Here is a 24,263-nt window from a genome sequence, read left to right as displayed (position 1 = left end):
TCATGGCTGTGTTCTTAGGCAAAATTGTGAGTGAGCCCACTCCCTTGGCTGAGAAGCAACCCCACACATGAATGGTCTCAGGATGCTTTACTGTTGGCATGACAAAGGACTGATGGTAGAGCTCACCTTGTCTTCTCCAGACAAGCTTTTTTTCCGAATGCCCCAAACAATAGGAAAGGGGATTCATCAGAGAAAACGACTTTACCCCAGTCCTCAGCAGTCCAATCCCTGTACCTTTTGCAGAATATCAGTATGTCCCTGATGTTTTTCCTGGAGAGAAGTGGCTTCTTTGCTGCCCTTCTTGACACCAGGCCATCCTCCAAAAGTCTTCGCCTCACTGTGAGTGCAGATGCACTCACACCTGCCTGCTGCCATTCCTGAACAAGCTCTGTACTGGTGGTGCCCCGATCCCGCAGCTGAATCAATTTTAAGAGACGGTCCTGGCGCTTGCTGGACTTTCTTGGGAGCCCTGAAGCCTTCTTCACAACAATTGAACCGCTCTCCTTGAAGTTCTTGATGATCCGATAAATGGTTGATTTAGGTGCAATCTTACTGGCAGCAATATCCTTGCCTGTGAAGCCCTTTTTGAGCAAAGCAATGATGACGGCACGTGTTTCCTTGCAGGTAACCATGGTTGACAGAGGAAGAACAATGATTCCAAGCACCACCCTCCTTTTGAAGCTTCCAGTCTGTTATTCGAACTCAATCAGCATGACAGAGTGATCTCCAGCCTTGTCCTCGTCAACACTCACACCTGTGTTAACAAGAGAATCACTGACATGATGTCAGCTGGTCATTTTGTGGCAGGGCTGAAATGCAGTGGAAATGTTTTTTGGGGATTCAGTTCATTTGCATGGCAAAGAGGGACTTTGCAGTTAATTGCAATTCATCTGATCACTCTTCATAACATTCTGGAGTATATGCAAATTGCCATCAGGCAGCAGACTTTGTGAAAATTAATATTTGTTTCATCCTCAAAACTTTTGGCCACGACTGTACTGTTATAATCTCCACCCGGCACAGCCAGAAGAGGACTGGCCACCCCTCAGAGCCTGGTTCCTCTCTAGGTTTCTTCTTAGTTTCCTGCCTTTCTAGGGAGTTTTTCCTAGCCACCGTGCTTCTACATCTGCATTGCTTGCTGTTTGGGGTTTTAGGCTGGGTTTCTGTATAGCACTTTGTGACATCGGCTGATGTAAAAAGGGCTTTATAAATAAATTTGATTGATTGATTCACCTTCCTTGTTTTTTTTTCAGTTTGTTGCGTTACAAATTTTGATTGAAATATATTTCATTGTGTGATGTTTTTTTTTTTGTCATTGGTCTATACAAAATACTTGATCATTTCAAAGTGAAAAGAAAATTAAAATGTACAACAATTAAATAACTAAAATATAGTCGTTGCATAAGTATTCCCCCCCTTTGTTTAGGCAAGCCTAAATTAGTTCAGGAGTAAAATGTAGATGGACTCATGAAATAATAGGGGTTGACGTGATTTTTTAATGACTAACCCTTTCTCTGTCCCCCATACTGTACATAAAACATCTGTAACTTCCCTCAGTCAAGTATTGAATTTCAAGCACAGACTCAACTACAAAGACCAGGGAGCTTTTCGAAAGCCTCATAAAGAAGGGCAGTGATTGGTAGATGGGTAACAACAACAATAACAACAACAAATCAGACATTGACTCTCTCTTTAACCACGCTGTGGATTATATATTAAACCCCCCAGATACAGTCGTCCTTCTGAACTGAGCTGCAGGACAGCAAGGAAACTGATCAGGGATGTTACCATGAGGCCATTGGTAATTTTAAAACAGCTACAGAGTTCAATGTCTGTGATGGGAGAGAACTGAAGATGGATCAACAACATTGTAGTAACTTCACAAAAATGACCTAAATGACAGAGTGAAAAGAAGAATACAAATATACAGAATATAAATGTTCCAAAACATCCATCCTGTAAGCATTGCTAAAGTACGGCAAAGGAATACCATTTTGGCCTAAATGCAAAGTCTTATGTTTGTGGCAAATCCAACACATCACTGAGTAACTGCCTCCTTATTTCCAAGCATGGTGGTGGCTGCATCATGGTATGGGTATGCTTGACATAGGCAAAGACTGGGTAGTAGCTTCAGTCTGCTTTACACCAGACACTGGGAGAGTAATGTACCTTTCAACAGGACAATAGCCTAAAACACAAGGCCAAATCTACACTAGAGTTGCTTACCAAGAAGACAGTGGCCAAGTTACAGTTTTGACTTAAATCTGTTTGAAAATCTATGGCACAGCTTGAACAATTTAGAAAATAATGGGCAAATGTTGCACAATTCAAGTGTGCAAAGTTCTTAGAGACTTACCCATTAAGACTCACAGCTGTGATCACTGCCAGAGGTGTTTCTATCATGTATGGACTCAGGGGGTGAATACTTATCTAATCAAGATACAGTAAATTAGTGTTTTATTTTTCATTAATAAAAAATTGATTTTTCTTCCACTTTGACATTACAGAGTATTTTGTGTAGATCGTTGACAAACAAATTACAATTAAATCCATTTTTATTCCAATTTGTTAACACAATAAAATGTGAAGAAATCCAAGGGGGTGAATACTTATGATAGGCACTGTATGTGACAACAACCTTCAGACACTTAGTTAGTGAGTAAACCTGTGGGTGAACAAAGTGGGAGTGAACTACAAGCTCCTGATGGATCCATAACTGAATATTTAGAGGGTTTTGTTATGCCAACCAAAAGTATACAAATGTAAAAATAGTTTTATATGAGACACTTGTTAGAACCCTTAACTCACCTGTCAAACCTTGTGAAGTCTCGAAATGCAATCAGTGTTGATTTTGCTGTCCAATTCCATGATTGATGGCCACAAAACTACAATCACTATGCCCTTGGATCTAAAGCTTGAAGACTCAAGTGCAACAATAATACACACAGAAATATTGGTGTATTATATTTCCTTGCTTTAGACTTGGTGGAGGACAATCACATCACCCCCAACTAACTTTTGCACTATGTGGACACATGAAGATGCTGATGCACTTTCACCTCATAATAGCTAGCCCATTACTAAAGGCTGCCTTGATTTTGGTTGGGGTAAGTCTTACATGTTGATGGTGTTTGAAGATAGGGCTAAGTCTTCGTGAACTTTGTCATGAGTGTAGAAAGGAACGATGTTGTTCAAGTAAACAAACAGGCTAAAAGCAGCAAAATTAGATTCAGCACCATGGACAGCCGCGGGAATTGGAAATCCGAAATCTAGCACCTGGACAGTAGAGAGCGACTGTCTCGCGCAATAGTCACTCCCAAGTCCACACTGGGTGAATCCTATTTAATAGGCTAGAAAGACTATTGATAATGTTCAGATGCGAGGAGCTGTAGTTGGGGATTTGATAGAGAATATCATGGCAATGCTTTTTTTTTAATAACAGAGACATTCTACCACAGAACCTCTACAGTGCTATATGGACGCATGGAGGCGCTGATGCACTACCATGCCCATGGGATGCCAATCTGCAATTTTATGGGGGACAACTGTCTCTGGCAGCCAGGGTACTTGTAGATTGTAATCAGACATCTAAATATCTAACGTCATAAGTACAACGTTCAGGTAATTAGCTGATAATATAATCTCGTGACATTTTTCAGTAGACAGCAACCTTGCAAAACCAGCAGTCTGTAGAAAGGCAAGTTAACCGCAAGATAGCTAACGTTACTGATAGCTTAGCTAGCTAACAAACACAAACACATATTTGGGGGTTTAACGTAATGGATAAAAATGACACAACAACATACAGTGTACAACTGTATATATACGACCTGTCAAGAGGAATGGCTCGCAATCTCAGCCCAATCATGTTAGGTAAGTGAAGCTCAGTCTCGACAACTTCCCCAGATAATGAAGCTGTGTAGCTATAGTAGCTAGCTGCCGGTTGAGATTGATTGAGCACGTCGGCAAGCCTTTGATCCAGTTGATGGCTAGCTAGCTACTTTTGCAATGCAGCATTTTTTGTTTGTTATTAACTTGCTAGCTAGTTCGCCACAACCTGCCAATTGAAGTAAGTTTGAGCTTGGTTTATACAGTATAGCCTAGCTATTCAAAGGCTTATTCTTCAGAATTTCAGCTCAACAATATTGCAACGTTTACGTTAGCTAAAATGCTAGCTACACACAAGACAAGAGGTTTGTGCGAGCTTGATTGACATGCACGCTCATCAGCAGCGTCAAGCCTCGTTCACACACACACATATATATATATATATTTTAATGTGTTACAGGAAAACAACTTGATGGCATTTGGTAAGAATTCTCCCACCTATAATTTTGTGACAATACAATTAATCCACACAACTTTGTCTTTACTGTCACTGCAATTCTTCGAAGGATTATTTTCATGTCCATATTGTAACCATCCATTACTGTACACTCAGTCTTGTGTTTCAATTCTCACAGGCACTCAGCCATTGTGGTTTATGGAGACGAGTTCTACTTTGGAGGAGTGGGTATTTCCAGCTGCTCACCGGTAAGCCTAAAATTATGTATTGGCTAATATCCTTCTAATATTTGCTAAGACCTACTTCAGTGTGCCCTCTACTCTTTATCATAGGTTTGCACTAGCTGACAGTAAGACTAGGCCGACATTGGTATGACCTTCAAAGAGGAGGGAAGTTTAACACATCGGATATACAGAGAAGTTTTGGGGGTTGGTGTTTTGTAGGATAATATGGACTTTATGTGTTTTAGGGGGGAACAATGCTTGGTTCCCCAGACACTGTGGTGGAATTGGGAAACACAGAGGTGACAGAGGAGATCTTCATGGACTACCTGTCCTCGCTAGGAGAGAACACATACAGGTGTGTGTCACAAAGAAAGTGTTGTTTTTGGGTAACTCACCTCATACACCACCACCTTGGTGGACACATCAGCCACGAACACAACATAGCAGTGATAGCTGATTTAGATCTGAGATTGCTTTCTGTTCTTATTCTTCTATAGAGGCGACAAGTATAGGTTGTTTGAGCACAACTGTAACACCTTCACTAATGAGGTGGCCCAGTTTTTAACAGGCCGGACGATCCCTTCTTACATCACAGACCTACCCTCCGAAGTGCTCTCCACGTGAGTCTACATACTTAGTAGCTGAGCGACAGATACTAGTAATGCATTACTGACTTGTGTACCTCTCTGACCCTCTGCCCTGTTCCTCTGTCTAACCATTTAGACCCTTTGGTCAGATACTCCGGCCTATACTGGACTCCATCCACATCGCTCCTCCTGGGGGGAACATCATCAACGGTCGCCACAGCTAAACTGCCTGAACTGCACACAGTAATATTTAGATATGTTCTAATTGACATTTTCAAAACGGAGGTGGGTTATTGATGAAACCGTGGAGGGTGAATCTCAGTGAGTCTAGTCAGTCACATTGCTTTTGTACTGCGTATGCTTGGTTTTAGAATGATTGTTTTGTAACTCCCCACCAGCACTGCTCTCGCCTTTTGTATGTTTAAAAAAATGTCGATTCAGTTTCCAGTTTTTGTTTACGGACCTTCCTTATTGCCTCTAATGGTATGATCCTGATCTGAGGGAAAGTTGCGCAACATTAACTTTCTCACAAATCTTCCAATATCATCAATATGATTTATAAGAAGGTTAGCGTGTATCTCAAGTCAGGGTTTCAGCATGACTTCCAATGAACTACTCCACCTTCCACCAGATGGTGTGTGCTATATACACCTCTATGCCTTCACCTCTCTCACCTTAGTGTTAATGTTGCTGATAGTGTGATATGAAGGATGAATGCTGAAGTGTACAAAATCTGCATTAGTTCTCTGGATGAAGAAACAGACCATGCGTATCTTGTATGTGTTTGAAATAATATCAGAAATGTAATTTATTATGAAAAAGTTTCTACAATTTTGGGGTCAAGTTTGGGATCAAATCATACATATTCTTGTATAATTTTCATTGGGCCATCAGTGGGAGCAATAACACTTCACATATCTGTACTTATTAGACTAGGCATGAAATGTGTAAAGTCCTCTTATTAAATGCACGTATTCACTGCAACTCCTAGCACTGGTTAACTATAGCATCATTCAGTAGAACAGTACAGTAAACTATATGTTCTGTAAAAGACAGCACCTCTGGTATCGCATCAGACAGGTAATGACAGCATAGCATGTCTCAAATGCCATGGTGACACTATCTCTTCATAAAAAGAATGACTCCACAAATATGTGCTTATATGTTTTAGTGAAAGAGACAAGGCCCTTCACCTTGGTATGTTGCTCACGTAACCACCTTCAACAATCAACCTGACCAATGAAATACTCCTTATTTGTAGTTTTATTTATTTCAGGATCAGTTGCTGGCTGCGAAATGTAATGATACATTTCAGTAGATATTTATGAATACTATATTAGTTATGTATGGTTATTTATGTATGGATGATATTGTTTTTGCACATTGTTTGCTTGTTGTTTTGTAATTGTATCTATAAATAAAGCCATTCACTGCAAATTTTACTATTTGCGCAGTTCTGCAAAAGTGTCTGTGTTACTCTTCCAGTGTTAGGCATGCAAAGTATTGGTCCCTCAAGCTGGATTTGAAACATGTTTTTGATCCATTAAAGGAACTACAGTTCATTAGATAAATGTCTCCATATTCTATCTAAAGCACAATTTTAGACTGACTTCTTCCTGTTTTGATGTTGATTAGACGTTGCCGTTCACACGGCTGTTGTCAGCAGGACCAACCCCATCACTAGTAATCATGTGAAGGATAAATTGTCCAAACAAACTTCAGCGTACTTGCAGTGACCTTGACTGAAGCATAATTTGCTCAGGCTACTGTCACAGTGTGTTAGAGGACAAAGTCTTCAGTCATACTTTTTGCATGCTTGTTATGTTTGTGTCATAACATAGTAGTTGTTCTGTTGTCACGGCCCTGTCTCTAAGTGTTAGTAAAACTTTATATGAAAGTACAGCTGTCAACAAGATTGCGTTTATATCTGCTTCTTATCTGAACCTAGAAATCCACAGTTCAGTGGAATGACAAAGCATTAATGGTTTTTATTTTCATGCAGAATATGGATGATATTATGTAGAAAATGTTGTTGGGGAAACTACAAGTCATGATCTAATAGTCCTTGTTTTATTACCTCATTGCTCCATCCTTGTAAGAGCTGAAGACACACAATGCACCCATAGATAATTCAAGCGCATGTGAAGAGAGAGCACTTGGGCTGTGCTTTGGTGACAGACCTGTCAAGACAAATAACACCATGTTTGCATTTTGGGAACACAAAAGTAGGTATGAGGCTTGGTGCTGTTCTGGGGAAGGCTACCTTGAGGTACTATGGCTATTTATCTTAACCTCAATCCCCCCATCTCTGCTCTCTACACCAACTTCTTAGACTGGTGGTGGAAATGGTGGGGGGGCAAAGTTGTTAACATGGCACGACCTCCGTGAGAGAGACTCTGAGTCACACTCACCCTCCCCAGTGACAAACCGTTATATGACAGACTTTTTTTTATTTATTTCCTTTAATGTGACTCAAAGGGGTCTTGGACGAGTATCCAAAGGGATGGAAGGTGGTGACGAAGAGGCAACTCTAGGTAAACACCACCGACAGTGGTTGGAGTTGGAGTTCTGGTCATGAATCTATCCTATAGGAGGAGCCACTGTAATAGGAACTTGACTTGGACTGCTACATTTGCATAAGTACATGTAGGTGTTGCTAGTTAATATTCTGTGTGTGAGAACAGACGCTGGCAGACAAGAAGCAAGTACAGGGAGTGAATATTTAATAAATGACAGGCATGCAACAAAACACGGACAGCGTCTGGACAAGGGAAACATAACGGCATTAATGCTGAGGAATAGACAGATATAGAGGAGGCAATCAATAAGTGTTAGACTACAGGTGAGTTCAATGAAGCGCTGATGTGCGTAAAGATGGTGACAGGTGTGCGTAATGATAGGCAGCCTGGCCCCCTCGAGCGCCAGAGAGGGGGAGCGGGAGCAGGTGTGACACTGTGTGGTAATAGTTAATACAAAATAAGGATTCATAATTAAAACCTCAGGTCAAGTAATTTGAGTTTGCAGATTGCCCTAATATGTTTAGGATTAATTAACTCAAACCCAAGGTTAGGATTTTAATTAAAAGTAACACACACACACACTACTCCTAAAATACTGCTTGTTCCTGCAGCTATGAATTTCCCATTGAAGGATTAAAAAACGGATAAAATTACACTGTTGCACAATACTACAGTATAGTACAGAGTACATGGCACTCTCTCCTGTAATACTTTGAATTTATACAAATTTTAATTGGCCAAGTCCAAGCACCCCATCACGCAAGTGCTCCACCATGTAGCAATCACATTTAGTTTGATGTAATGTTTATACTGTCCAATCAAGCTTGTTTAAACATCTCTTCATCTATCTTAGGTGTCAGTTTGCATGACTGCCAATCACTCCGTCCTCTCTCCAACATCCAGGGATTTCTGTTTGGTTTCCCTTCTCTCTTATCCCCACTTCACCAGTCCCCCTCCCCCCTCAGCGACATTGAGATTCCTTATGTAATGAAACGCACTATATAAAATACATATACAGTATTATTATTATTATTACCCATTTGTGTCCTCTGAAATCCAACATTCAATTTACGCTTTGTCTGAATGTGTGAGAGTTAAATTTAGTCTCAAAGAAATGTTGCTTTTATCATGACAAAACAAATGCTAATTGTTTAAATAGGAAGAACCTTGACTCTCCACTTCCTCTCTCTAACTTTCCACCTCAGGAAGCGCCCAGCTGTCAGGGTCACCATATGGGAGATCCCATGAGAAACAGACCTGCCTGACCTCAGAGTCTGAGTCACGGCAGATACTCTAAACTCCCATGCACCTGCATACATACATAAATATAGGCATCTTTGTCCTCTCCTCCTTCTGGTGGGTCCATCACTGTGCCATTTCCTGAAATGCCCTTGGGTTGTCCCATCCGGAGAATGTGTGTGTGTGTGTGTGTGTGTGTGTGTGTGTGTGTGTGTGTGTGTGTGTGTGTGTGTGTGCATGTTTGTGTGCGTGTATATGAGAGTGAATGAATGCTCTGTAATGGGAACTCTGTGCAACCTCGCTGATGCCTTTAATAGTTTTGCTCATCAGATCATAAACGTTCTACCCTCTCGCAGCTACCTGCCAGTATAAATACTGTACAATGACTGTAATGGCTTGCTGCACATTGCGCACATATACCCATGCACGAGTGTATGCACACAGGCGATCAAGCACACACACTACAAATGTACTAGCACTTTGAGATTTGTGCTGTTACTCTTTTTTTCTTGGACAACATCCTGCTCTGATGACACGATTGGAAAGCATTGCATCAAAATGAGCTGGATTCAGGAAATGTCATCTTAAATCAGCAATAAATCCTCTTGTGACAGGGGGAATGGAAGCTTGTAACATGGAGGGGCAACTGACAAAAATAATAATTGTGAAAACATTTCTAGTCTGTCTTTATATGGGTAACAGGTTTGTCGTGTTATGCTCATTTTCCACCACAAAACACAAAAACAATCCCCCAAAAAGTAGAACCAGCTCACTTGCTTTTACAGTATTACTTGACTATTAGATGTTCAATGTTTCTTTAGAAACAATTATTTAAAAAGCAATAGTTTCACCATATTAAAACAAGAGGGTTGACCTTGAATAGTTTCACCATATTAAAACAACAGGGTTGGTTGACCTTGAAATGAGGGAAATTATTATAAATTTTTTTAACAAAAAATTGGAAACATAATTATAATAAATAAATAATAATCTTCAGAAATTACTTTGTCAAAGCAATAAAATTACTACGGCTTTACAATAATGGTGAAAACTTTGAGAAATCTTGGGGTTATGTGTGTTAAAATCTTTCCTAAAGTCAGAGGATACATAGAGGGACATGTTCAAATGCTGACTTTTGGCACTTTAGCAAGTCTTTATTCAAATAAAAAAATCGTTCAGATTTATTGAAGTTTCCATGTGGTCTATATTAACAGGCTTTTAAAATGCAATATTTGAGCACAATTTCAACTTAAAATATAAAAGGTACGCAAAAGGTACTCATTTCGTGGAACGACCCAACAGCTGCTCTGGTCCCCAAAATCCCACTTTCCTCTGGACTGGAGGCACCGCTTAGAGGGCAGCTCTAATTACCCATGGGGCCCTGGGGCAGAGAGAGGGAAACCAAGAGCTCCATCATCAGCACTCTGGATTTTTCCTAGTGTTTTAGTATTTATTCATATTTCATCAGGCATTAGTGAAACACCAGCTTTCCTTTCCCTCCTGAGCTGCCTTACAAGTGACTCTATGACCTGCACTCAAGGACACCGCCAATCTCCACTCCATTACAGAACCAGCTAGTTGAAATATGTCTGTTTAAAATTCCACTATGACACGCCATTTAGATCATACAATGAGTATGCTTGGCTGCCACTGGGTGGCGCTAGCTGAGAGCAGTTGTAATGGGGGAGCCACTGATGAGGCTCTATAATGGAGTGATCTCAAGACTATTGGATCTGAGCTTGATACAAGTAGTCCAGAATCACATAACACTTTTTATGGTTGCTATAGTGTTACTAAAGTTCATGCTTTCCATTGCATCTCTTACTGTAATTTGAATGGAGGGAGAAGTGGTATACTTTATGAAGTGATTACATTCACCCTTGTTTAAATGGGTTGTGAGAGACACACAGGTTACAGAATATATTGATGCACACAGTACATCGTGGATCCGACATCAATTCATGTTCTCAACTTAGCGAATGGGGGCATCTGTAATAATCTTCCCTTTGTTCTGTTTTTGGGCAGATTTATGATGAGAGTTCCCTCAATGTCGCTCAAACGTTTCCTCCTGCATTGAATGTGAAGGGTATCAACACTGTGTTGCAGAACTGGTTCCTGACATGTCCTTCTCTCCCTGCATGACGGCGACACGGGAACCCAAGGGCAGCTGCTGACCTCTAAATCAACAACATTGTGCTTTCAGACACAAGAAACACCACAGCTGAAAATGATTTAATTAATTCAACACCCTCTCTCTCAACTTTAAAAAACATATGCATCCGACACAGTCACTCCATAGCGGTACCAATATCATTCCTGCTTTCTCTGTGGAGCGCGACAGGGTTTAACCACGCCCACAATCTGTGAGAATTGTTGATGAACTCGTTGACTGCAGTTCTCTATGACCTGAAGGACTTACTTGCAGAGGAGTTCTTTCTGATGAAGAAGGGAACTTCTGGCGGATCCAGCTGTGGCCAGGTCAGAGTGTGTCCTCAGCAGGGTCGTTGGGTCAGCATTTGTATGGGCTGATGGGTAGAGGAGCAGCGCGGTGCGTCTCAGTTTGGGAGAGGGGCATGACCCATAAAGGGAGGCTGACAGATGCCCGCTGTAAATAGGATATTAACTGGGGTGACCTGAGAGAATGGGGGAGAAAGAAATGCTTAGTGGGCATTTTCATGGAGCTTAAAACTGAGGGGAAGCAATCTCATAGTCTCTGCGCAAAAAGGCAACCAAAATATTTATTAGCTATCTGTGTGTCAACGGACACCTGCAGGCTTTCCATAGTCAAACATTGTCTCTATTCTCGATGAAAGGCTTTTGGCAGAGGACATAGATCTGAATGAATCCAGGATTTTTTATAAACTGTGAATTAAAAAATATATATTAGTAAGATATTTAATCTCCACCATTATTTAGCTCATAATCATAGCTTGTATGTGCTGAAACAAAACAGAGGAATGAGAAGGCCGGGGGAGAGAATGACATATCGGTTCAGTCAATAACTGAACTAGAAAAGCAAGGCAGGGGTATTGTCATGATACAACATGTTTAACTATTTTGATTACTCCAAATGAGTAGCCTTGAGCCAAAACGTGACAACAAAGAGAAAAAGAGAGTGAGAGAGAGAGAGAGAGGAGATAGAAAGAGAGAGAGGGAGAGAGCAATAGATAGAGATGAGATGAGGAATAAATAGTGGGCCTATGGCTCTGACTTCAGGACGTCACTACCACTGAAGATATTACCGTTGTCAAATGTTGTTGTTTAATTGGATCCAACCATTAAAAGAAAACCTGACCCAAAAAGACTAACATGCTGGCAGGGAGTGAGAGAGAGAAAGAGAGAGAGAGAGAGAGAGAGAGACTAAATGAGAAATCGAAACCAGGAGAAAGAGAGGGTGAGAGGAAGAAAAAAGGGACAGTCAGTCAGAGTTAGATGCTCCACTTTTCATTGGAGCATGAGCCACTGTGTGTGGCCCTCGTTAGCTCTCCAGGGCCCCGGCAGCAGTGCTGGAATGGATGGTTATATGGAGGGATGGATGGCGATGGGCTTGTTTTGTTGCTCTGTGCCCAGAGCTCTGTGGGTGCTCTGAGTGAACGGGAGGGCCCCCGAGCGAAGTGTACCAGAGACAGATCGCAATGCATGGCCTCGCACTCATCAGCCTCACCACAACATCAACCCTTCATTCTCCACTCCCAACCACCAAACATCTCAGCTCATCTCTACTAAAATACCATTTCACATCTCAGCCCTGACATTATACTGGATCTTATTCACTAATTAGACACTTATCTACACTAAAGCCACTTCTAGTACTGTAGCCTTTTCCTACAGTTAATGACCAAAAGAGCCCTCTTTGATCTCATGGGCGGAATGTTGTTAATAGTTTTCAAAAATGTCATCATTCATTGAGATACATTTTTTTACGATGAAAATCCGGTGTTTCTATGTCAAAAGGTTTTGTTATAAACTCAGCAAAAAAAGAAACGTCCTCTCACTGTCAACTGCGTTTATTTTCAGCAAACTTAACATGTGTAAATATTTGTATGAACATAACAAGATGCAACAACTGAGACATAAACTGAACAAGTTCCACACACATGTGACTAACAGAAATGTAATAATGTGTCCCTGGACAAAGGGGGGTCAAAATCAAAAGTAACAGTCAGTATCTGGTGTGGCTACCAGCCACATTAAGTACTGCAGTGCATCTCCTCCTCATGGACTGCACCAGATTTGCCAGTTCTTGCTGTGAGATGTGACCCCACTCTTCCACCAAGGCACCTGCAAGTTGTCGGACATTTCTGGGGGGAATGGCCCTAGCCCTCACCCTCCGATTCAACAGGTCCCAGACATGCTCAATGGGATTGAGATCCGGGCTCTTCGTTGGCCATAGCAGAACACTGACATTCCTGTCTTGCAGGAAATCACGCACAGAACGAGCAGTATGGCTGGTGGCATTGTCATGCTGGAGGGTCATGTCAGGATGAGCCTGTAGGAAGGCTACCACATGAGGGAGGAGGATGTCTTACCTGAAACGCACAGCGTTGAGATTGCCTGCAATGACAACAAGCTCAGTCCGATGATGCTGTGACACACCCCCCCAGACCATGACGGACCCTCCACCTCCAAATCGATCACGCTCCAGAGTACAGGCCTATAGACTGATCCTTTCTTTGTCAGTCGGCAAACTTCAAATACTTTTTTCCCCCACTGTATGTAAAGTAATATATTGGGATGCAAACTCAAAATTGAGTACATTTTAACTCTACAGCTGAAGTCGGAAGTTTACATGCCAAATATATTTAAACTCCTGACATTTAATCTAAGTAAAAATTCCCTGTCCTAGGTCAGTTAGGATCACCACCTTATTTTAAGAATGTGAAATGTCAGAATAATAGATTTAATTCAGCTTTTATTTTTTTCATCACATTCCCAGTGGGTCAGAAGTTTACATACACTCAATTAGTATTTGGTAGCATTGCCTTTAAATTGTTTAACTTGGATCAAAAAGTACAATCTTTGTCCCCATGTGCAGTTGCAAACCGTAGTCTGGCTTTTTTATGGCGGTTTTGGAGCAGTGGCTTCTTCCTTGCTGAGCGGCCTTTCAGGTTATGTCGATATAGGACTCGTTTTACTGGGGATATAGATACTTTTGTACCTGTTTCCTCCAGCATCTTTACAAGGTCCTTTGCTGTTGTTCTGGGATTGATTTGCACTTTTCGCACCAAAGTGCGTTCATCTCTAGGAGACAGAACGTGTCTCCTTCCTGAGCTGTATGACGGCTGCGTGGTCCCATGGTGTTTATATTTGCGTACTATTGTTTGTACAGATGAACGTGGTACCTTCAGGCGTTTGGAAATGGCTCGAAGGATGAACCAGACTTGTGGAGGTCTACAATTTTTTTTCGGAGGTCTTTCGATTTTCCCATGATGTCAAGCAAAAAGGCACTGAGTTTGAAAGTAGGCCTTGAATACATCCACAGGTACACCTCCAATTGACTCAAATTATGTCAATTATCCTATCAGAAGCTTCTAAATCCATTACATCATTTTCTGGAATTTTCCAAGCTGTTTAAATGCGCAAACTTATGACCCACTGGAATTGTGATGCAGTGAATTATAAGTGAAATAATCTGTCTGTAAACAATAGATGGAAAATGTACTTTTGTCATGCACAAAGTAGATGTCCTAACCGACTTGCCAAAACTATAGTTTATTAACAAGAAATTTGTGGAGTGGTTGAAAAACTAGTTTTAATGACTCCAACCTAAGTGTATGTAAACTTCTGACTTCAACTGTTTATCTGACATATTACAGTTGTCTTCTTTTTTAAGCCCCTAACCATGTGTGTGGGGTGTATACTTTTGTTTCAACGTAGACTTATTTAAGACTACGAAGAATCCCTCTGTGTGACCGTGTTTCAGCCCACTGCAGTAATTAACTATATGGTGCATTCAAATCAGTGACACTACTACCACCTAACTCCCCAGTCTAAATGTTTTACGTTACATTTGACATTACAGTCAGCTACAATGCAGTGTCCTTGGTTTGTCATCCTCTCTGTTTCTCCTATCCCAAGTTACTTACAGCTACTTACATAACAGCAGATGCTGTATCCTGCCGGAGGGCAAAGCGGCGGGTGAGCGACTGTTCCATCTGAGACAGGAGATGAGGAGTGCCCAGGACCTCGCCCTGGAGTTCCGGACCCTAGCCGCTGGAGCTGGGTGGAATGAAAGGGCCCTGATTGATCACTACCGTTGTAGCCTGAGAGAGGACGTCCACCGGGAGCTGGCATGTCGGGACACTACCATCACCCTGGACCAGCTCATCGATATGTCCATCAGACTGGACAACCTGCTGGCTGCCCGTGGGCGTTCCAATCGGGCCCTTTTCATTCCACCTCCCAGCCCTCCTGCTCCAACGCCCATGGAGATAGGGGGGGCTGCAGCTAGGAAGACCGGAGGGGCAGTCTTCTCCTGCGCCCACTGTAGTCGCAAAGGGCACACTGCCGACCAGTGCTGGAGAGGCTCGCCCGGGAGTTCAGAGGGCAGTCTGAGCACCACTTTGATGCCTCAGGTGAGTCAGCACCAGCCTCACCCAGAGCCCCCTGTCGGCCACATGCATGCCTTAGTTTCTTTTCCTGAGTTTTCCCCTCACTCCCAGCATAAGGCGCTAGTCGATTCAGGCGCAGCTGGAAGTTTTATGGACCGTGGGGTCGCCAATAAGTTAGGGATTCCCCTGGTTCAGTTAGACCAACACTTCCCCGTGCAAGCCCTAGACAGTCGACCACTTGGGTCAGGCCTGGTTAGGGAAGTCACTGTGCCACTGGTTATGGTGATGCGGGGGGTCATGAGGAGCGTATCAGCCTCTTCCTCATTGATTCCCCAGCATTTCCTGGTGGTACTGGGAATTCCCTGGCTGGCCACTCACAATCCTAAAATTTCGTGGAGACAGAGGGCTCTTAAGGGGTGGTCGAGGGAGTGCTCGGGCAGGTGTATAGGGGTTTCCATCAGTGCGACTACGGTGGAGAGTCCAGACCAAGTCTCTATCATGCACATTCCCTCAGAATATGCCGATTTGGCTATCGCCTTCAGTAAAACGAAGGCGACTCAATTACCACCTCATCGACGAGGAGATTGTGCGATAAACCTCCAGGCTAACGCCGCACTTCCCAGGAGTCACGTGTCTCAGGAGGAGACAGTGGCTATGGAGACATACGTCACTGAGTCCTTGAGGCAGGGATACATTCGGCCATCCAAATCACCCGTCTCCTCGAGCTTCCTTTTTGTGAAGAAGAAGGGAGGTTTGTGTCCGTGCATTGACTATAGAGGTCTAAATTCCATCACGGTGGGTTTCAGTTACCCGCTACCTCTCATCGCATCGGCGGTGGAGTCATTTCACGGGGCACGCTTCTTCACAAAACTGGATCTCAGGAGCACGAACAATTTGGTGCGTATCCGAGATGGGGACAAGTGGAAAACCGCATTTAGTACCACATCTGGCCATTATGAGTATCTCGTCATGCCGTATGGGTTGAAGAATGCTCCAGCCATCTTCCAATCCTTTGTAGATGAGATTCTCCGGGACTTGCTCGGTCAGGGTGTGGTGGTGTACATCGATGACATTCTGATCTACTCCGCCACACGCGCCGCGCATGTGTCTCTAGTGCGTAAAGTGCTTGGGCGACTGTTGGAGCATGACCTGTACGTCAAGGCCGAGAAATGTGAGTTCTCCAAACAAGCCGTCTCTTTTCTGGGGTATCGCATTGCGGCCGTGCGTAATTGGCCGACTCCGACCACGGTTAAGGAGGTGCAGCGGTTTTTAGGGTTTGCCAATTACTACCGGAGGTTTATCCGGGGCTTTGGGCAGGTGGCGGCACCCATTTCCTCACTGATGAAGGGGGGCCCGGTGCGGCTGCGGTGGTCGGCGGAGGCAGACGGAGCCTTTTGTCGGCTGAAAACCCTGTTTACCGAAGCCCCAGTACTGGCGCATCCGGACCCCTCTTTGCCATTCATAGTGGAGGTGGACGTGTCCGAGGCTGGGGTTGGAGCTGTGCTGTCACAGCGTTCGGGCGTGCCCCCGAAGCTTCGCCCCTGTGCTTTCTTTTCTAAGAAGCTGAGTCCGGCGGAGCGTAACTATGATGTGGGGGACAGGGAGTTGCTAGCTGTGGTCAGGGCCCTGAAGGTGTGGAGACATTGGCTTGAGGGGGCGCAACACCCTTTTCTCATCTGGACTGATCACCGTAATCTGGAGTACATCTGGACGGCGAGGAGACTGAACCCTCGCCAAGCCAGGTGGGCTATGTTTTTCATGAGATTTCAGTTCACGATCTCGTACATACCAGGTTCCCGGAACACCAAGGCCGACGCACTGTCTCGTCTCCACGACTCCGAGGAGCGGTCCATCGACCCTACTCCCATACTTCCAGCCTCCTGTCTGGTGGCACCGGTGGTCTGGGAGGTAGATGCGGACATCGAGCGGGCGTTGCAGTCCGAACCTACTCCACCTCAGTGTCCCGCGGGTCGGAAGTACGTCCCGCTCGGTGTCCGTGATCGACTGATCCGGTGGTCGCACACGCTACCCTCCTCAGGTCATCCAGGGATTGAGCGGACAGTGCGGGCTCTTAGAGGGAAGTACTGGTGGCCCACTTTGGTGAAGGACGTGAGGCTCTATGTCTCCTCCTGTTCGTGTGCGCCCAGTGTAAGGCCCCTAGACACCTGCCTAGAGGGAAACTACAGCCCCTCCCCGTTCCACAGCGGCCATGGTCCCACCTGTCGGTGGATTTCCTCACGGATCTCCCGCCGTCTCAGGGGAACACCACGATCCTGGTCGTTGTGGATCGGTTCTCTAAGTCCTGCCGTCTACTCCCTTTGCCCGGTCTTTCTACAGCCCTACAGACTGCGGAGGCCCTGTTTTCTCATGTCTTCCGGCACTACGGGGTGCCTGAGGACATCGTCTCGGATTGAGGTCCCAGTTTACGTCCCGGGTGTGGAGGGCGTTTATGGAGCGACTGGGGTCTCGGTCAGTTTGACCTCAGGTTTTCACCTTGAGAGTAATGGGCAGGTGGAGAGAATTAACCAGGATGTGGGCAGGTTTCTGCGGTCCTATTGCCAGGACCGGCTGGGAGAATGGGCGAGGTTCATGCCATGGGGCGAGACGGCGCAGAACTCTCTCCGCCACTCCTCTACTAACCTGTTGCCCTTTCAGATGGTGTTGGGTTACCAGCCGGTCCTGGTGCCCTGGCATCAGAGCCAGACTGAGGCTCCTGCGGTGGAGGATTGGGTACAGTGCTCTAAGGAGACCTGGAGCGCCGTCCAGGAATCCCTTAAACGGGCTGTGGGACGGCACAAGGAGATCGCTGACCGCCGCCGCAGTAAGGCCCCCGTGTTTACCCCAGGGGACAGGGTTCTCAACCCGGAACCTGCCCCTCCGCCTGCCCTGCCGGAACTTGGGTCTGTGATTTGTGGGGCCGTTTAAAGTCCTGAGGAGAATAAACAAGGTGTGTTATATGTTGCAGCGCCCTTCGTATTACCGTATTAACCCCTCGTTTCATGTGTCTCTCCTCAGGCCGGTGGTAGCTGGTCCACTGCAGGACGCTGAGGTGCGGGAGATCCCTCCGCCCCCCCCTGGACATCGGGGGGTCCCCGGCGTACACAGTCCGGTCCATCTTGGACTCCAGGCGTCGGGTAGGGGGCCTGCAGTACCTCGTGGACTGGGAGGGGTACGGTCCGGAGGAGAGGTGCTGGGTACCAGTGGAGGACATCTTGGATCCATCACTGTTGCGGGAATTCCACAGCCTCCATCTGGATTGCCCTGCGCCTCGCCCTCCGGGTCGTCCTCGAGGCCGGCGTCGGCGCGCTGCGGGAGCTGCGCATCAGGGGAGGGGGGGTACTGTCACAACGTCCACAGAAGGTGGTGCCTCTCCCCGTTCTGGCGGCGCTCGGCGGTCGTCGTCGCCGGCCTACTAGCTGCCACCGATCTCCTTTTCTTTTTCATTTGGTGATGTCTGTTTTTGTTAGCACCTGTTTTGAGTTAGTTCATTTGTGAGGGTATTTAGTCTGTCTGTTTTGGTTTGGGATTGTGCGGGATTGTTTCGTGTCATTTTATTGGATGTTGGGGATTTGATTTTCCTCTGCCGTTTCGTATTAGGTATTAGGGTTTGCTGGGCTGCGTCCCGACTCGATTTAGGGCTGTTACCTATCGTTTGAGTTCTGTACCCTGCCTTGTTTTTTCGGCACTTTGGACTGTATTCATTAAAACGTGTTTTCCCACGTACCTTAGTCTCCTGCGCCTGACTGCGCCTCCTGCGCCTCCTGCGCCTGCGGGTCAACCCCTCCTGCATGATCGAATCTTATGACATATCCTTCCTTTAACCTGATGTTGTGTCTCACCCACAGCTACGTAGCTTGGCGTGTAGGGAGTTGTTAAAGGGAGATAATTGTCAATATTTATTTACCCCTATTTTGTGGGGCACATACAGGTAATAAAGGAAACACTGTAAATGAGGGATACAAAGTATATTGAAAGCAGATACTTACATACAGGTGTGGTTCCTGAGATAATTAAGTAATTACAACATCCCATCATGCTTAGGGTCATGTATAAAAATGCCCAATTGCCCATTATTTTGGCTACCATGGCTAGAAGAGATCTCAGTGATTTTGAAAGAGGGGTCTCAAAGAAGCATAAAGGATGTGTATGTGTGTGTGTCACCAGATCTCAACCCAATTGAACACTTTTGGGAGATTCTGGAGCGGCGCCTGAGACAGCGTTTTCCACCACCACCATCAAAACACCATATTATGGAATTTCTCGTGGAAGAAGGGTGTCGTATCCCTCCAATAGAGCTCCAGACACTTGTAGAATCTATGCCAAGGAGCATTGAAGCTGTTCTGGTGGCCCTATTAGGACACTTTATGTTGGTGTTTCCTTTATTAAGGGCTCCCGAGTGGCGCAGCGGTCTAAGGCACTGCATCTCAGTGCTAGAGGCATCACTACAGACCCTGGTTTGATTCCAGGCTGTATCACAACTGAGAGTCACATTTGAGAGTCCCATAGGGCGGCACACATTTAGTCCAGTGTCGTTAGGGTTTGGCCGGTGTAGGCCATCATTGTAAATAAGAATTTGTTCTTAATTGACTTGCCTTTTTAAATAAAAAAGATTAATCTGTGGGATGTATTTTCAATAACCCAGGTGTGACGAGAAAAAAATGATTTACTAAAATTGGTGCTTTACTGGCATAGGTTTATATTTAATCCCACTGGGGACACACTGGTTGAATCATTGTTGTTTCAACTTCATTTGTCAAAATATTGTGTCGTGGAAAATACACTACATGGCCAAAAGTATGTGAACACCCTTTCAAATTAGTGGATTTGGCTATTTCAGTCACACCCATTGCTGACAGTGTATAAAATCGAGCGCACAGCCATGCAATCTCCATAGACAAACATTGGCAGTAGAATGGCTCGTATTGAAGAGCTCAGTGACTTTCAACGTGGCACCGTCATAGGATACCACCTTTCCAACAAGTCAATTCGTCAAATTTCTGGTATGCTAGAGCTTCCCTGGTCAACTGTAAGTCCTGTTATTGTGAAGTGGAAACGGCTAGGAGGAACAACGGCTCAGCCGCGAAGTGGTAGGCCACACAAGCTCACAGAACAGGACCGACGAGTGCTGAAGCAAGGAGTGCGTAACAATTGCCTGTCTTTGGTTGCAACACTCACTACCTAGTTCCAAACTGCCTCTGGAAGCAACGTCAACACAAAAACTGTTCGTGGGGAGTGGATTTATGAAATGGGTTTCCATGGCCGAGCAGTCGCACACAAGCCTAAGATCACCATGTGCAATGTCAAAGGGTCGGCTGGAGTGGTGTAAAGCGCGCCGCCATTGGACCAGTGGAAACGCGTTCTCTGGAGTGATGAATCACAGTTCATCATCTGGCAGTCCAACGGATGAATCTGGGTTTGGCAGATGCCAGGAGAATGCTGCCACCCCGAAAGCATCGTGCCAAACTGTAACGTTTGGTGGAGGAGGAATAATGGTCTCATGGTTCATTAGTTCCAGTGAAGGGAAATCGTAATGCTACAGCATACAATGACATTCTAGACAATTCTGTGCTTCCAACTTTGTGGAAACAATTTGGGGAAGGTCCTTTCCTGTTTCCGCATGACAATGTCCCCTTGCACAAAGCGAGGTCCATACGGAAATGGTTTGTTGAGACCGGTGTGGAAGAACTTGACTGGCCTGCACAGAGCCCTGACCTCAACCCCATCGAACACCTTTGGATGAATTGGAATGCCAACTGCGAGCCAGGGCTAATTGCCCAACGTCAGTGCCTGACCTCACTAATGCTCTTGTGGCTGAATGGAAGCAAGTCCCAACAGCAATGTTCCAACTTCTAGTGGAAAGCCTTCCCAGAAGAGTGGAGGCTGTTATAGTAGCAAAGGGGGGACCAACTCAATATTAATGCCCATGATTTTGGAATGAGATGGTTGAGGAGCAGGTGTCCACATACTTTTGGTCATGTAATGTATGTGGGTTTCTGGTAACAGAATTACAAGGCACAAGGCAATACTCCTTAAACTACAAATATTAATAGCTAAATATGGAAAATAAGAAACAGGATTTTTAAAATATATATGTATATATATTTATTTTGATGGCTATCTATAATACAAATCGAGGTGAGGGCGATGGAAATGCATTTGGCGGTTGATCTACTTCTGTTCTGTAAATAGCACTGTGTGCTCTTTTCGAAGGATGGATCCCAGTCTTTTCAGGGCTATGGAATACGGGGGGTCGGGGGTGGTCTGCCGGGCATTGGGATGACAACCCAACTCGGGATGAGGAGGGCATTTAGCGGGTGGAATAGTGGGGACCAATTGGAGGTTTACTTAGTAGCAATGAAAATAGCATGGTACAGCTATATAGACACTCAATCATCATGTTACTTTTTAATGGTACGTTTACAAACATATATTTTGATAAATATAATTGAAAGTTGTGTCTCATGGTAAGTGGTGAAATAAGTATAGCCAGTTACAATTGTAATGGCCTAGCAGATAATAAGAAAATACTATCAGTATTTACCTGGCTAAGGAGAAGGAATACAATATCTATTGTTTACAGGAAACTCATTCAATAATTTTAGATGAAGTTTTGTGGAAAAAGGACTGGGGGCGGAATATATTTCTCCCATGGGCAAAGAAATTCAAAAGGGGTGATGTTTTTAATTAACAGTAATTTTGATCCAAATGTGCAAATTGTCCAAACAGATCATCAAGGTAGATGGATTATTTTAAATATGTTATTGGACAATAAACAGATATGGCTTATTAACCTATACGGTCCAAATAATGATGATCCAAGTTTCTTTGAAAATATATATAAGAATTTATCAACTCTACAAGCAACACTAGACTCTATTATTATGGTGGGAGATTTTTATACGGTCTTAAATACCTCTATGGACCGGAAAGGAAATCACACTACAAACTATCACCCTCAGGCACTTAAGGAAATCATGAATGTCATGGAAATATTGGAATTTGTGGATATATGGAGACTTAAATACCCTGACCTAGTGAGATATACATGGCGGAGGCTTAATCAAGCTAGTTGTCTTGACTACTTTCTTATGCCATTCTCTCTTGCACCAAAAGTTTAAAAAGTGTTGATAGGGGACAGAATGCGGTCGGATCATCACATAATTGGCATATATATTACTCTTACAGAATTTCCACGTGGGCGAGGATATTGGAAATTTAATCAAAGCCGACTAGATGATAAATAGTTTAGAACTAGGAGAGAAGAATTTATAACTGACTTTTTCAGACATAACATAGGTACAGCAGATCCTCCTATTGTATGGGACACTTTTAAATGTGCCTTTAGAGGCCATGCAATTCAGTACTCATCTATAAAACAAAAGCAATTTAGATCAAAAGAGTCCATATTAACAAAGGAAATTGAAGGACTAACAGTACAGTTAGATAGCAATAAAAACTGTACCATAGAGGCACAGAATGGTTAGAGGAAAAACTAAAAGAAACGGAGGAACTTATTCAAGAAAGATCCAGTGTAATATTTTTTTTAAATAAAGCGAACTGGATGGAATATGGGGAAAAATGCACCAAATTCTTTTTCAATCTTCAATATAGAAATGCTATCAAAACAAATGTATTGCAACTTGTTACAAATGATGGAGTCACGCATGATTCACCAAATTATATTTTGAAAGAGGGAGTAAAGTACTTTAAGAATATATTTTTGTTTCAGTCTCCTCCATCTCCACTAACTGAAACTAATTGTATGGATTTTTTTTCCTAATAATAATGTAAAATTAACATCTGTTCAGAAAGACTCATGTGAAGGCCAAATTACAGAGGAGGAACTTCTTGATGCAATTGGGGCCTTTAAGGCTGGGAAATCTCCAGGGCTGGATGGCATACCAGTGGACGTATACAAAACTTTTTTTGATTTACTCAGAGGACCTTTATTAGCATGTTTTAACCACTCCTATATAAATGGTAGATTATCAGACACGCAACAAGAAAGTCTGATATCATTATTACTGAAACAGGACCCAAGTGGTATATATAAAGATCCAGTCCATTTAAAAAAATTGGAGACCTCTTACACTTCAGTGTTGTGATGCAAAAATCCTAGCAAAATGCTTGGCGCATAGAATTAAATAAGTATTGTCAGATATTATTCATCCTAATCAGACAGGTTTTTACATGGACGATACATTGGAGATAATATAAGACAAGAACTGGAAACAATAGAATACCAAGAAATATCGGGGACACCAGGCCTGGTTTTCATAGCTGTTTTTGAAAAGGCTTTTGATAAAGTACGACTGGAGTTTATATATAAATACCTAAAATATTTCAATTTTAGGGAATCTTTTATAAAATGGGTTAAAGTTATGTATAGTAACCCTAGGTGTAAAATAGTAAATAATGGCTACATCTCAGAAAGTTTTAAACTATCTAGAGGAGTAAAACAAGGTTGTCCACTATCGGCATATCTATTTATTATTGCCATCGAAATGTTAGCTGTTAAAATTAGATCAATCAATAATATTAAGGGATTAGAAATCCGTGGCTTAAAAACTAAGGTGTCATTGTACCCTGATGATTCATGTTTTCTTCTAAAACCACAATTAGAATCTCTCCACAGCCTCATAGAGGATCTAGATACTTTTGCTATCCTCTCTGTGTTAAAACCAAATTATGATAAGTGTACTTATTAATCACAAAAAAATTCAAATTTTACATTACCGTGTAGTTTACTAATTAAATGGTCTGACGGAGATGTATACTTACTCGGTATACAAATCCCAAAAGAAAGAAATGATCTCACTCAAATATATTTTTATAGAAAGTTAGCAAAAATAGATAAG

General features: G+C 43.5%; 1 protein-coding gene and 1 long non-coding RNA gene across 2 annotated transcripts in view; one reads left to right on the top strand and one right to left on the bottom strand.

Annotated features, from left to right (window-relative positions):
- Positions 1–2,831: 2,831 nt before the first annotated feature.
- Positions 2,832–6,538, top strand: LOC106601247 (desumoylating isopeptidase 1). Its single transcript, XM_014193304.2, has 6 exons — positions 2,832–3,873; positions 4,289–4,310; positions 4,464–4,533; positions 4,755–4,864; positions 5,007–5,129; positions 5,233–6,538. The coding sequence occupies exons 1-6, from the start codon at positions 3,780–3,782 to the stop codon at positions 5,318–5,320; spliced, it is 507 nt and encodes a 168-aa protein (XP_014048779.1). The 5' UTR covers positions 2,832–3,779; the 3' UTR covers positions 5,321–6,538.
- Positions 6,539–10,854: 4,316 nt separating this feature from the next.
- Positions 10,855–24,263, bottom strand: part of LOC123741691 (uncharacterized) — a 31,023-nt gene continuing 17,614 nt past the window's right edge. Inside the window, exons 2-3 of the long non-coding RNA XR_006769196.1 lie at positions 11,274–11,487; positions 10,855–11,031 (exon numbers count right to left, since the gene is read on the bottom strand). This is a non-coding gene — a long non-coding RNA (uncharacterized lncRNA). The remainder of the gene's footprint in view (positions 11,032–11,273; positions 11,488–24,263) is intronic.

This window comes from Salmo salar, chromosome ssa03 (genome assembly GCF_905237065.1).
Source record: "Salmo salar chromosome ssa03, Ssal_v3.1, whole genome shotgun sequence".
Taxonomy (NCBI): domain Eukaryota; kingdom Metazoa; phylum Chordata; class Actinopteri; order Salmoniformes; family Salmonidae; genus Salmo; species Salmo salar.
The sequence above is the reverse complement of the archived record's forward strand: the minus strand, read 5'-3'. Positions and strand labels throughout refer to the sequence as shown.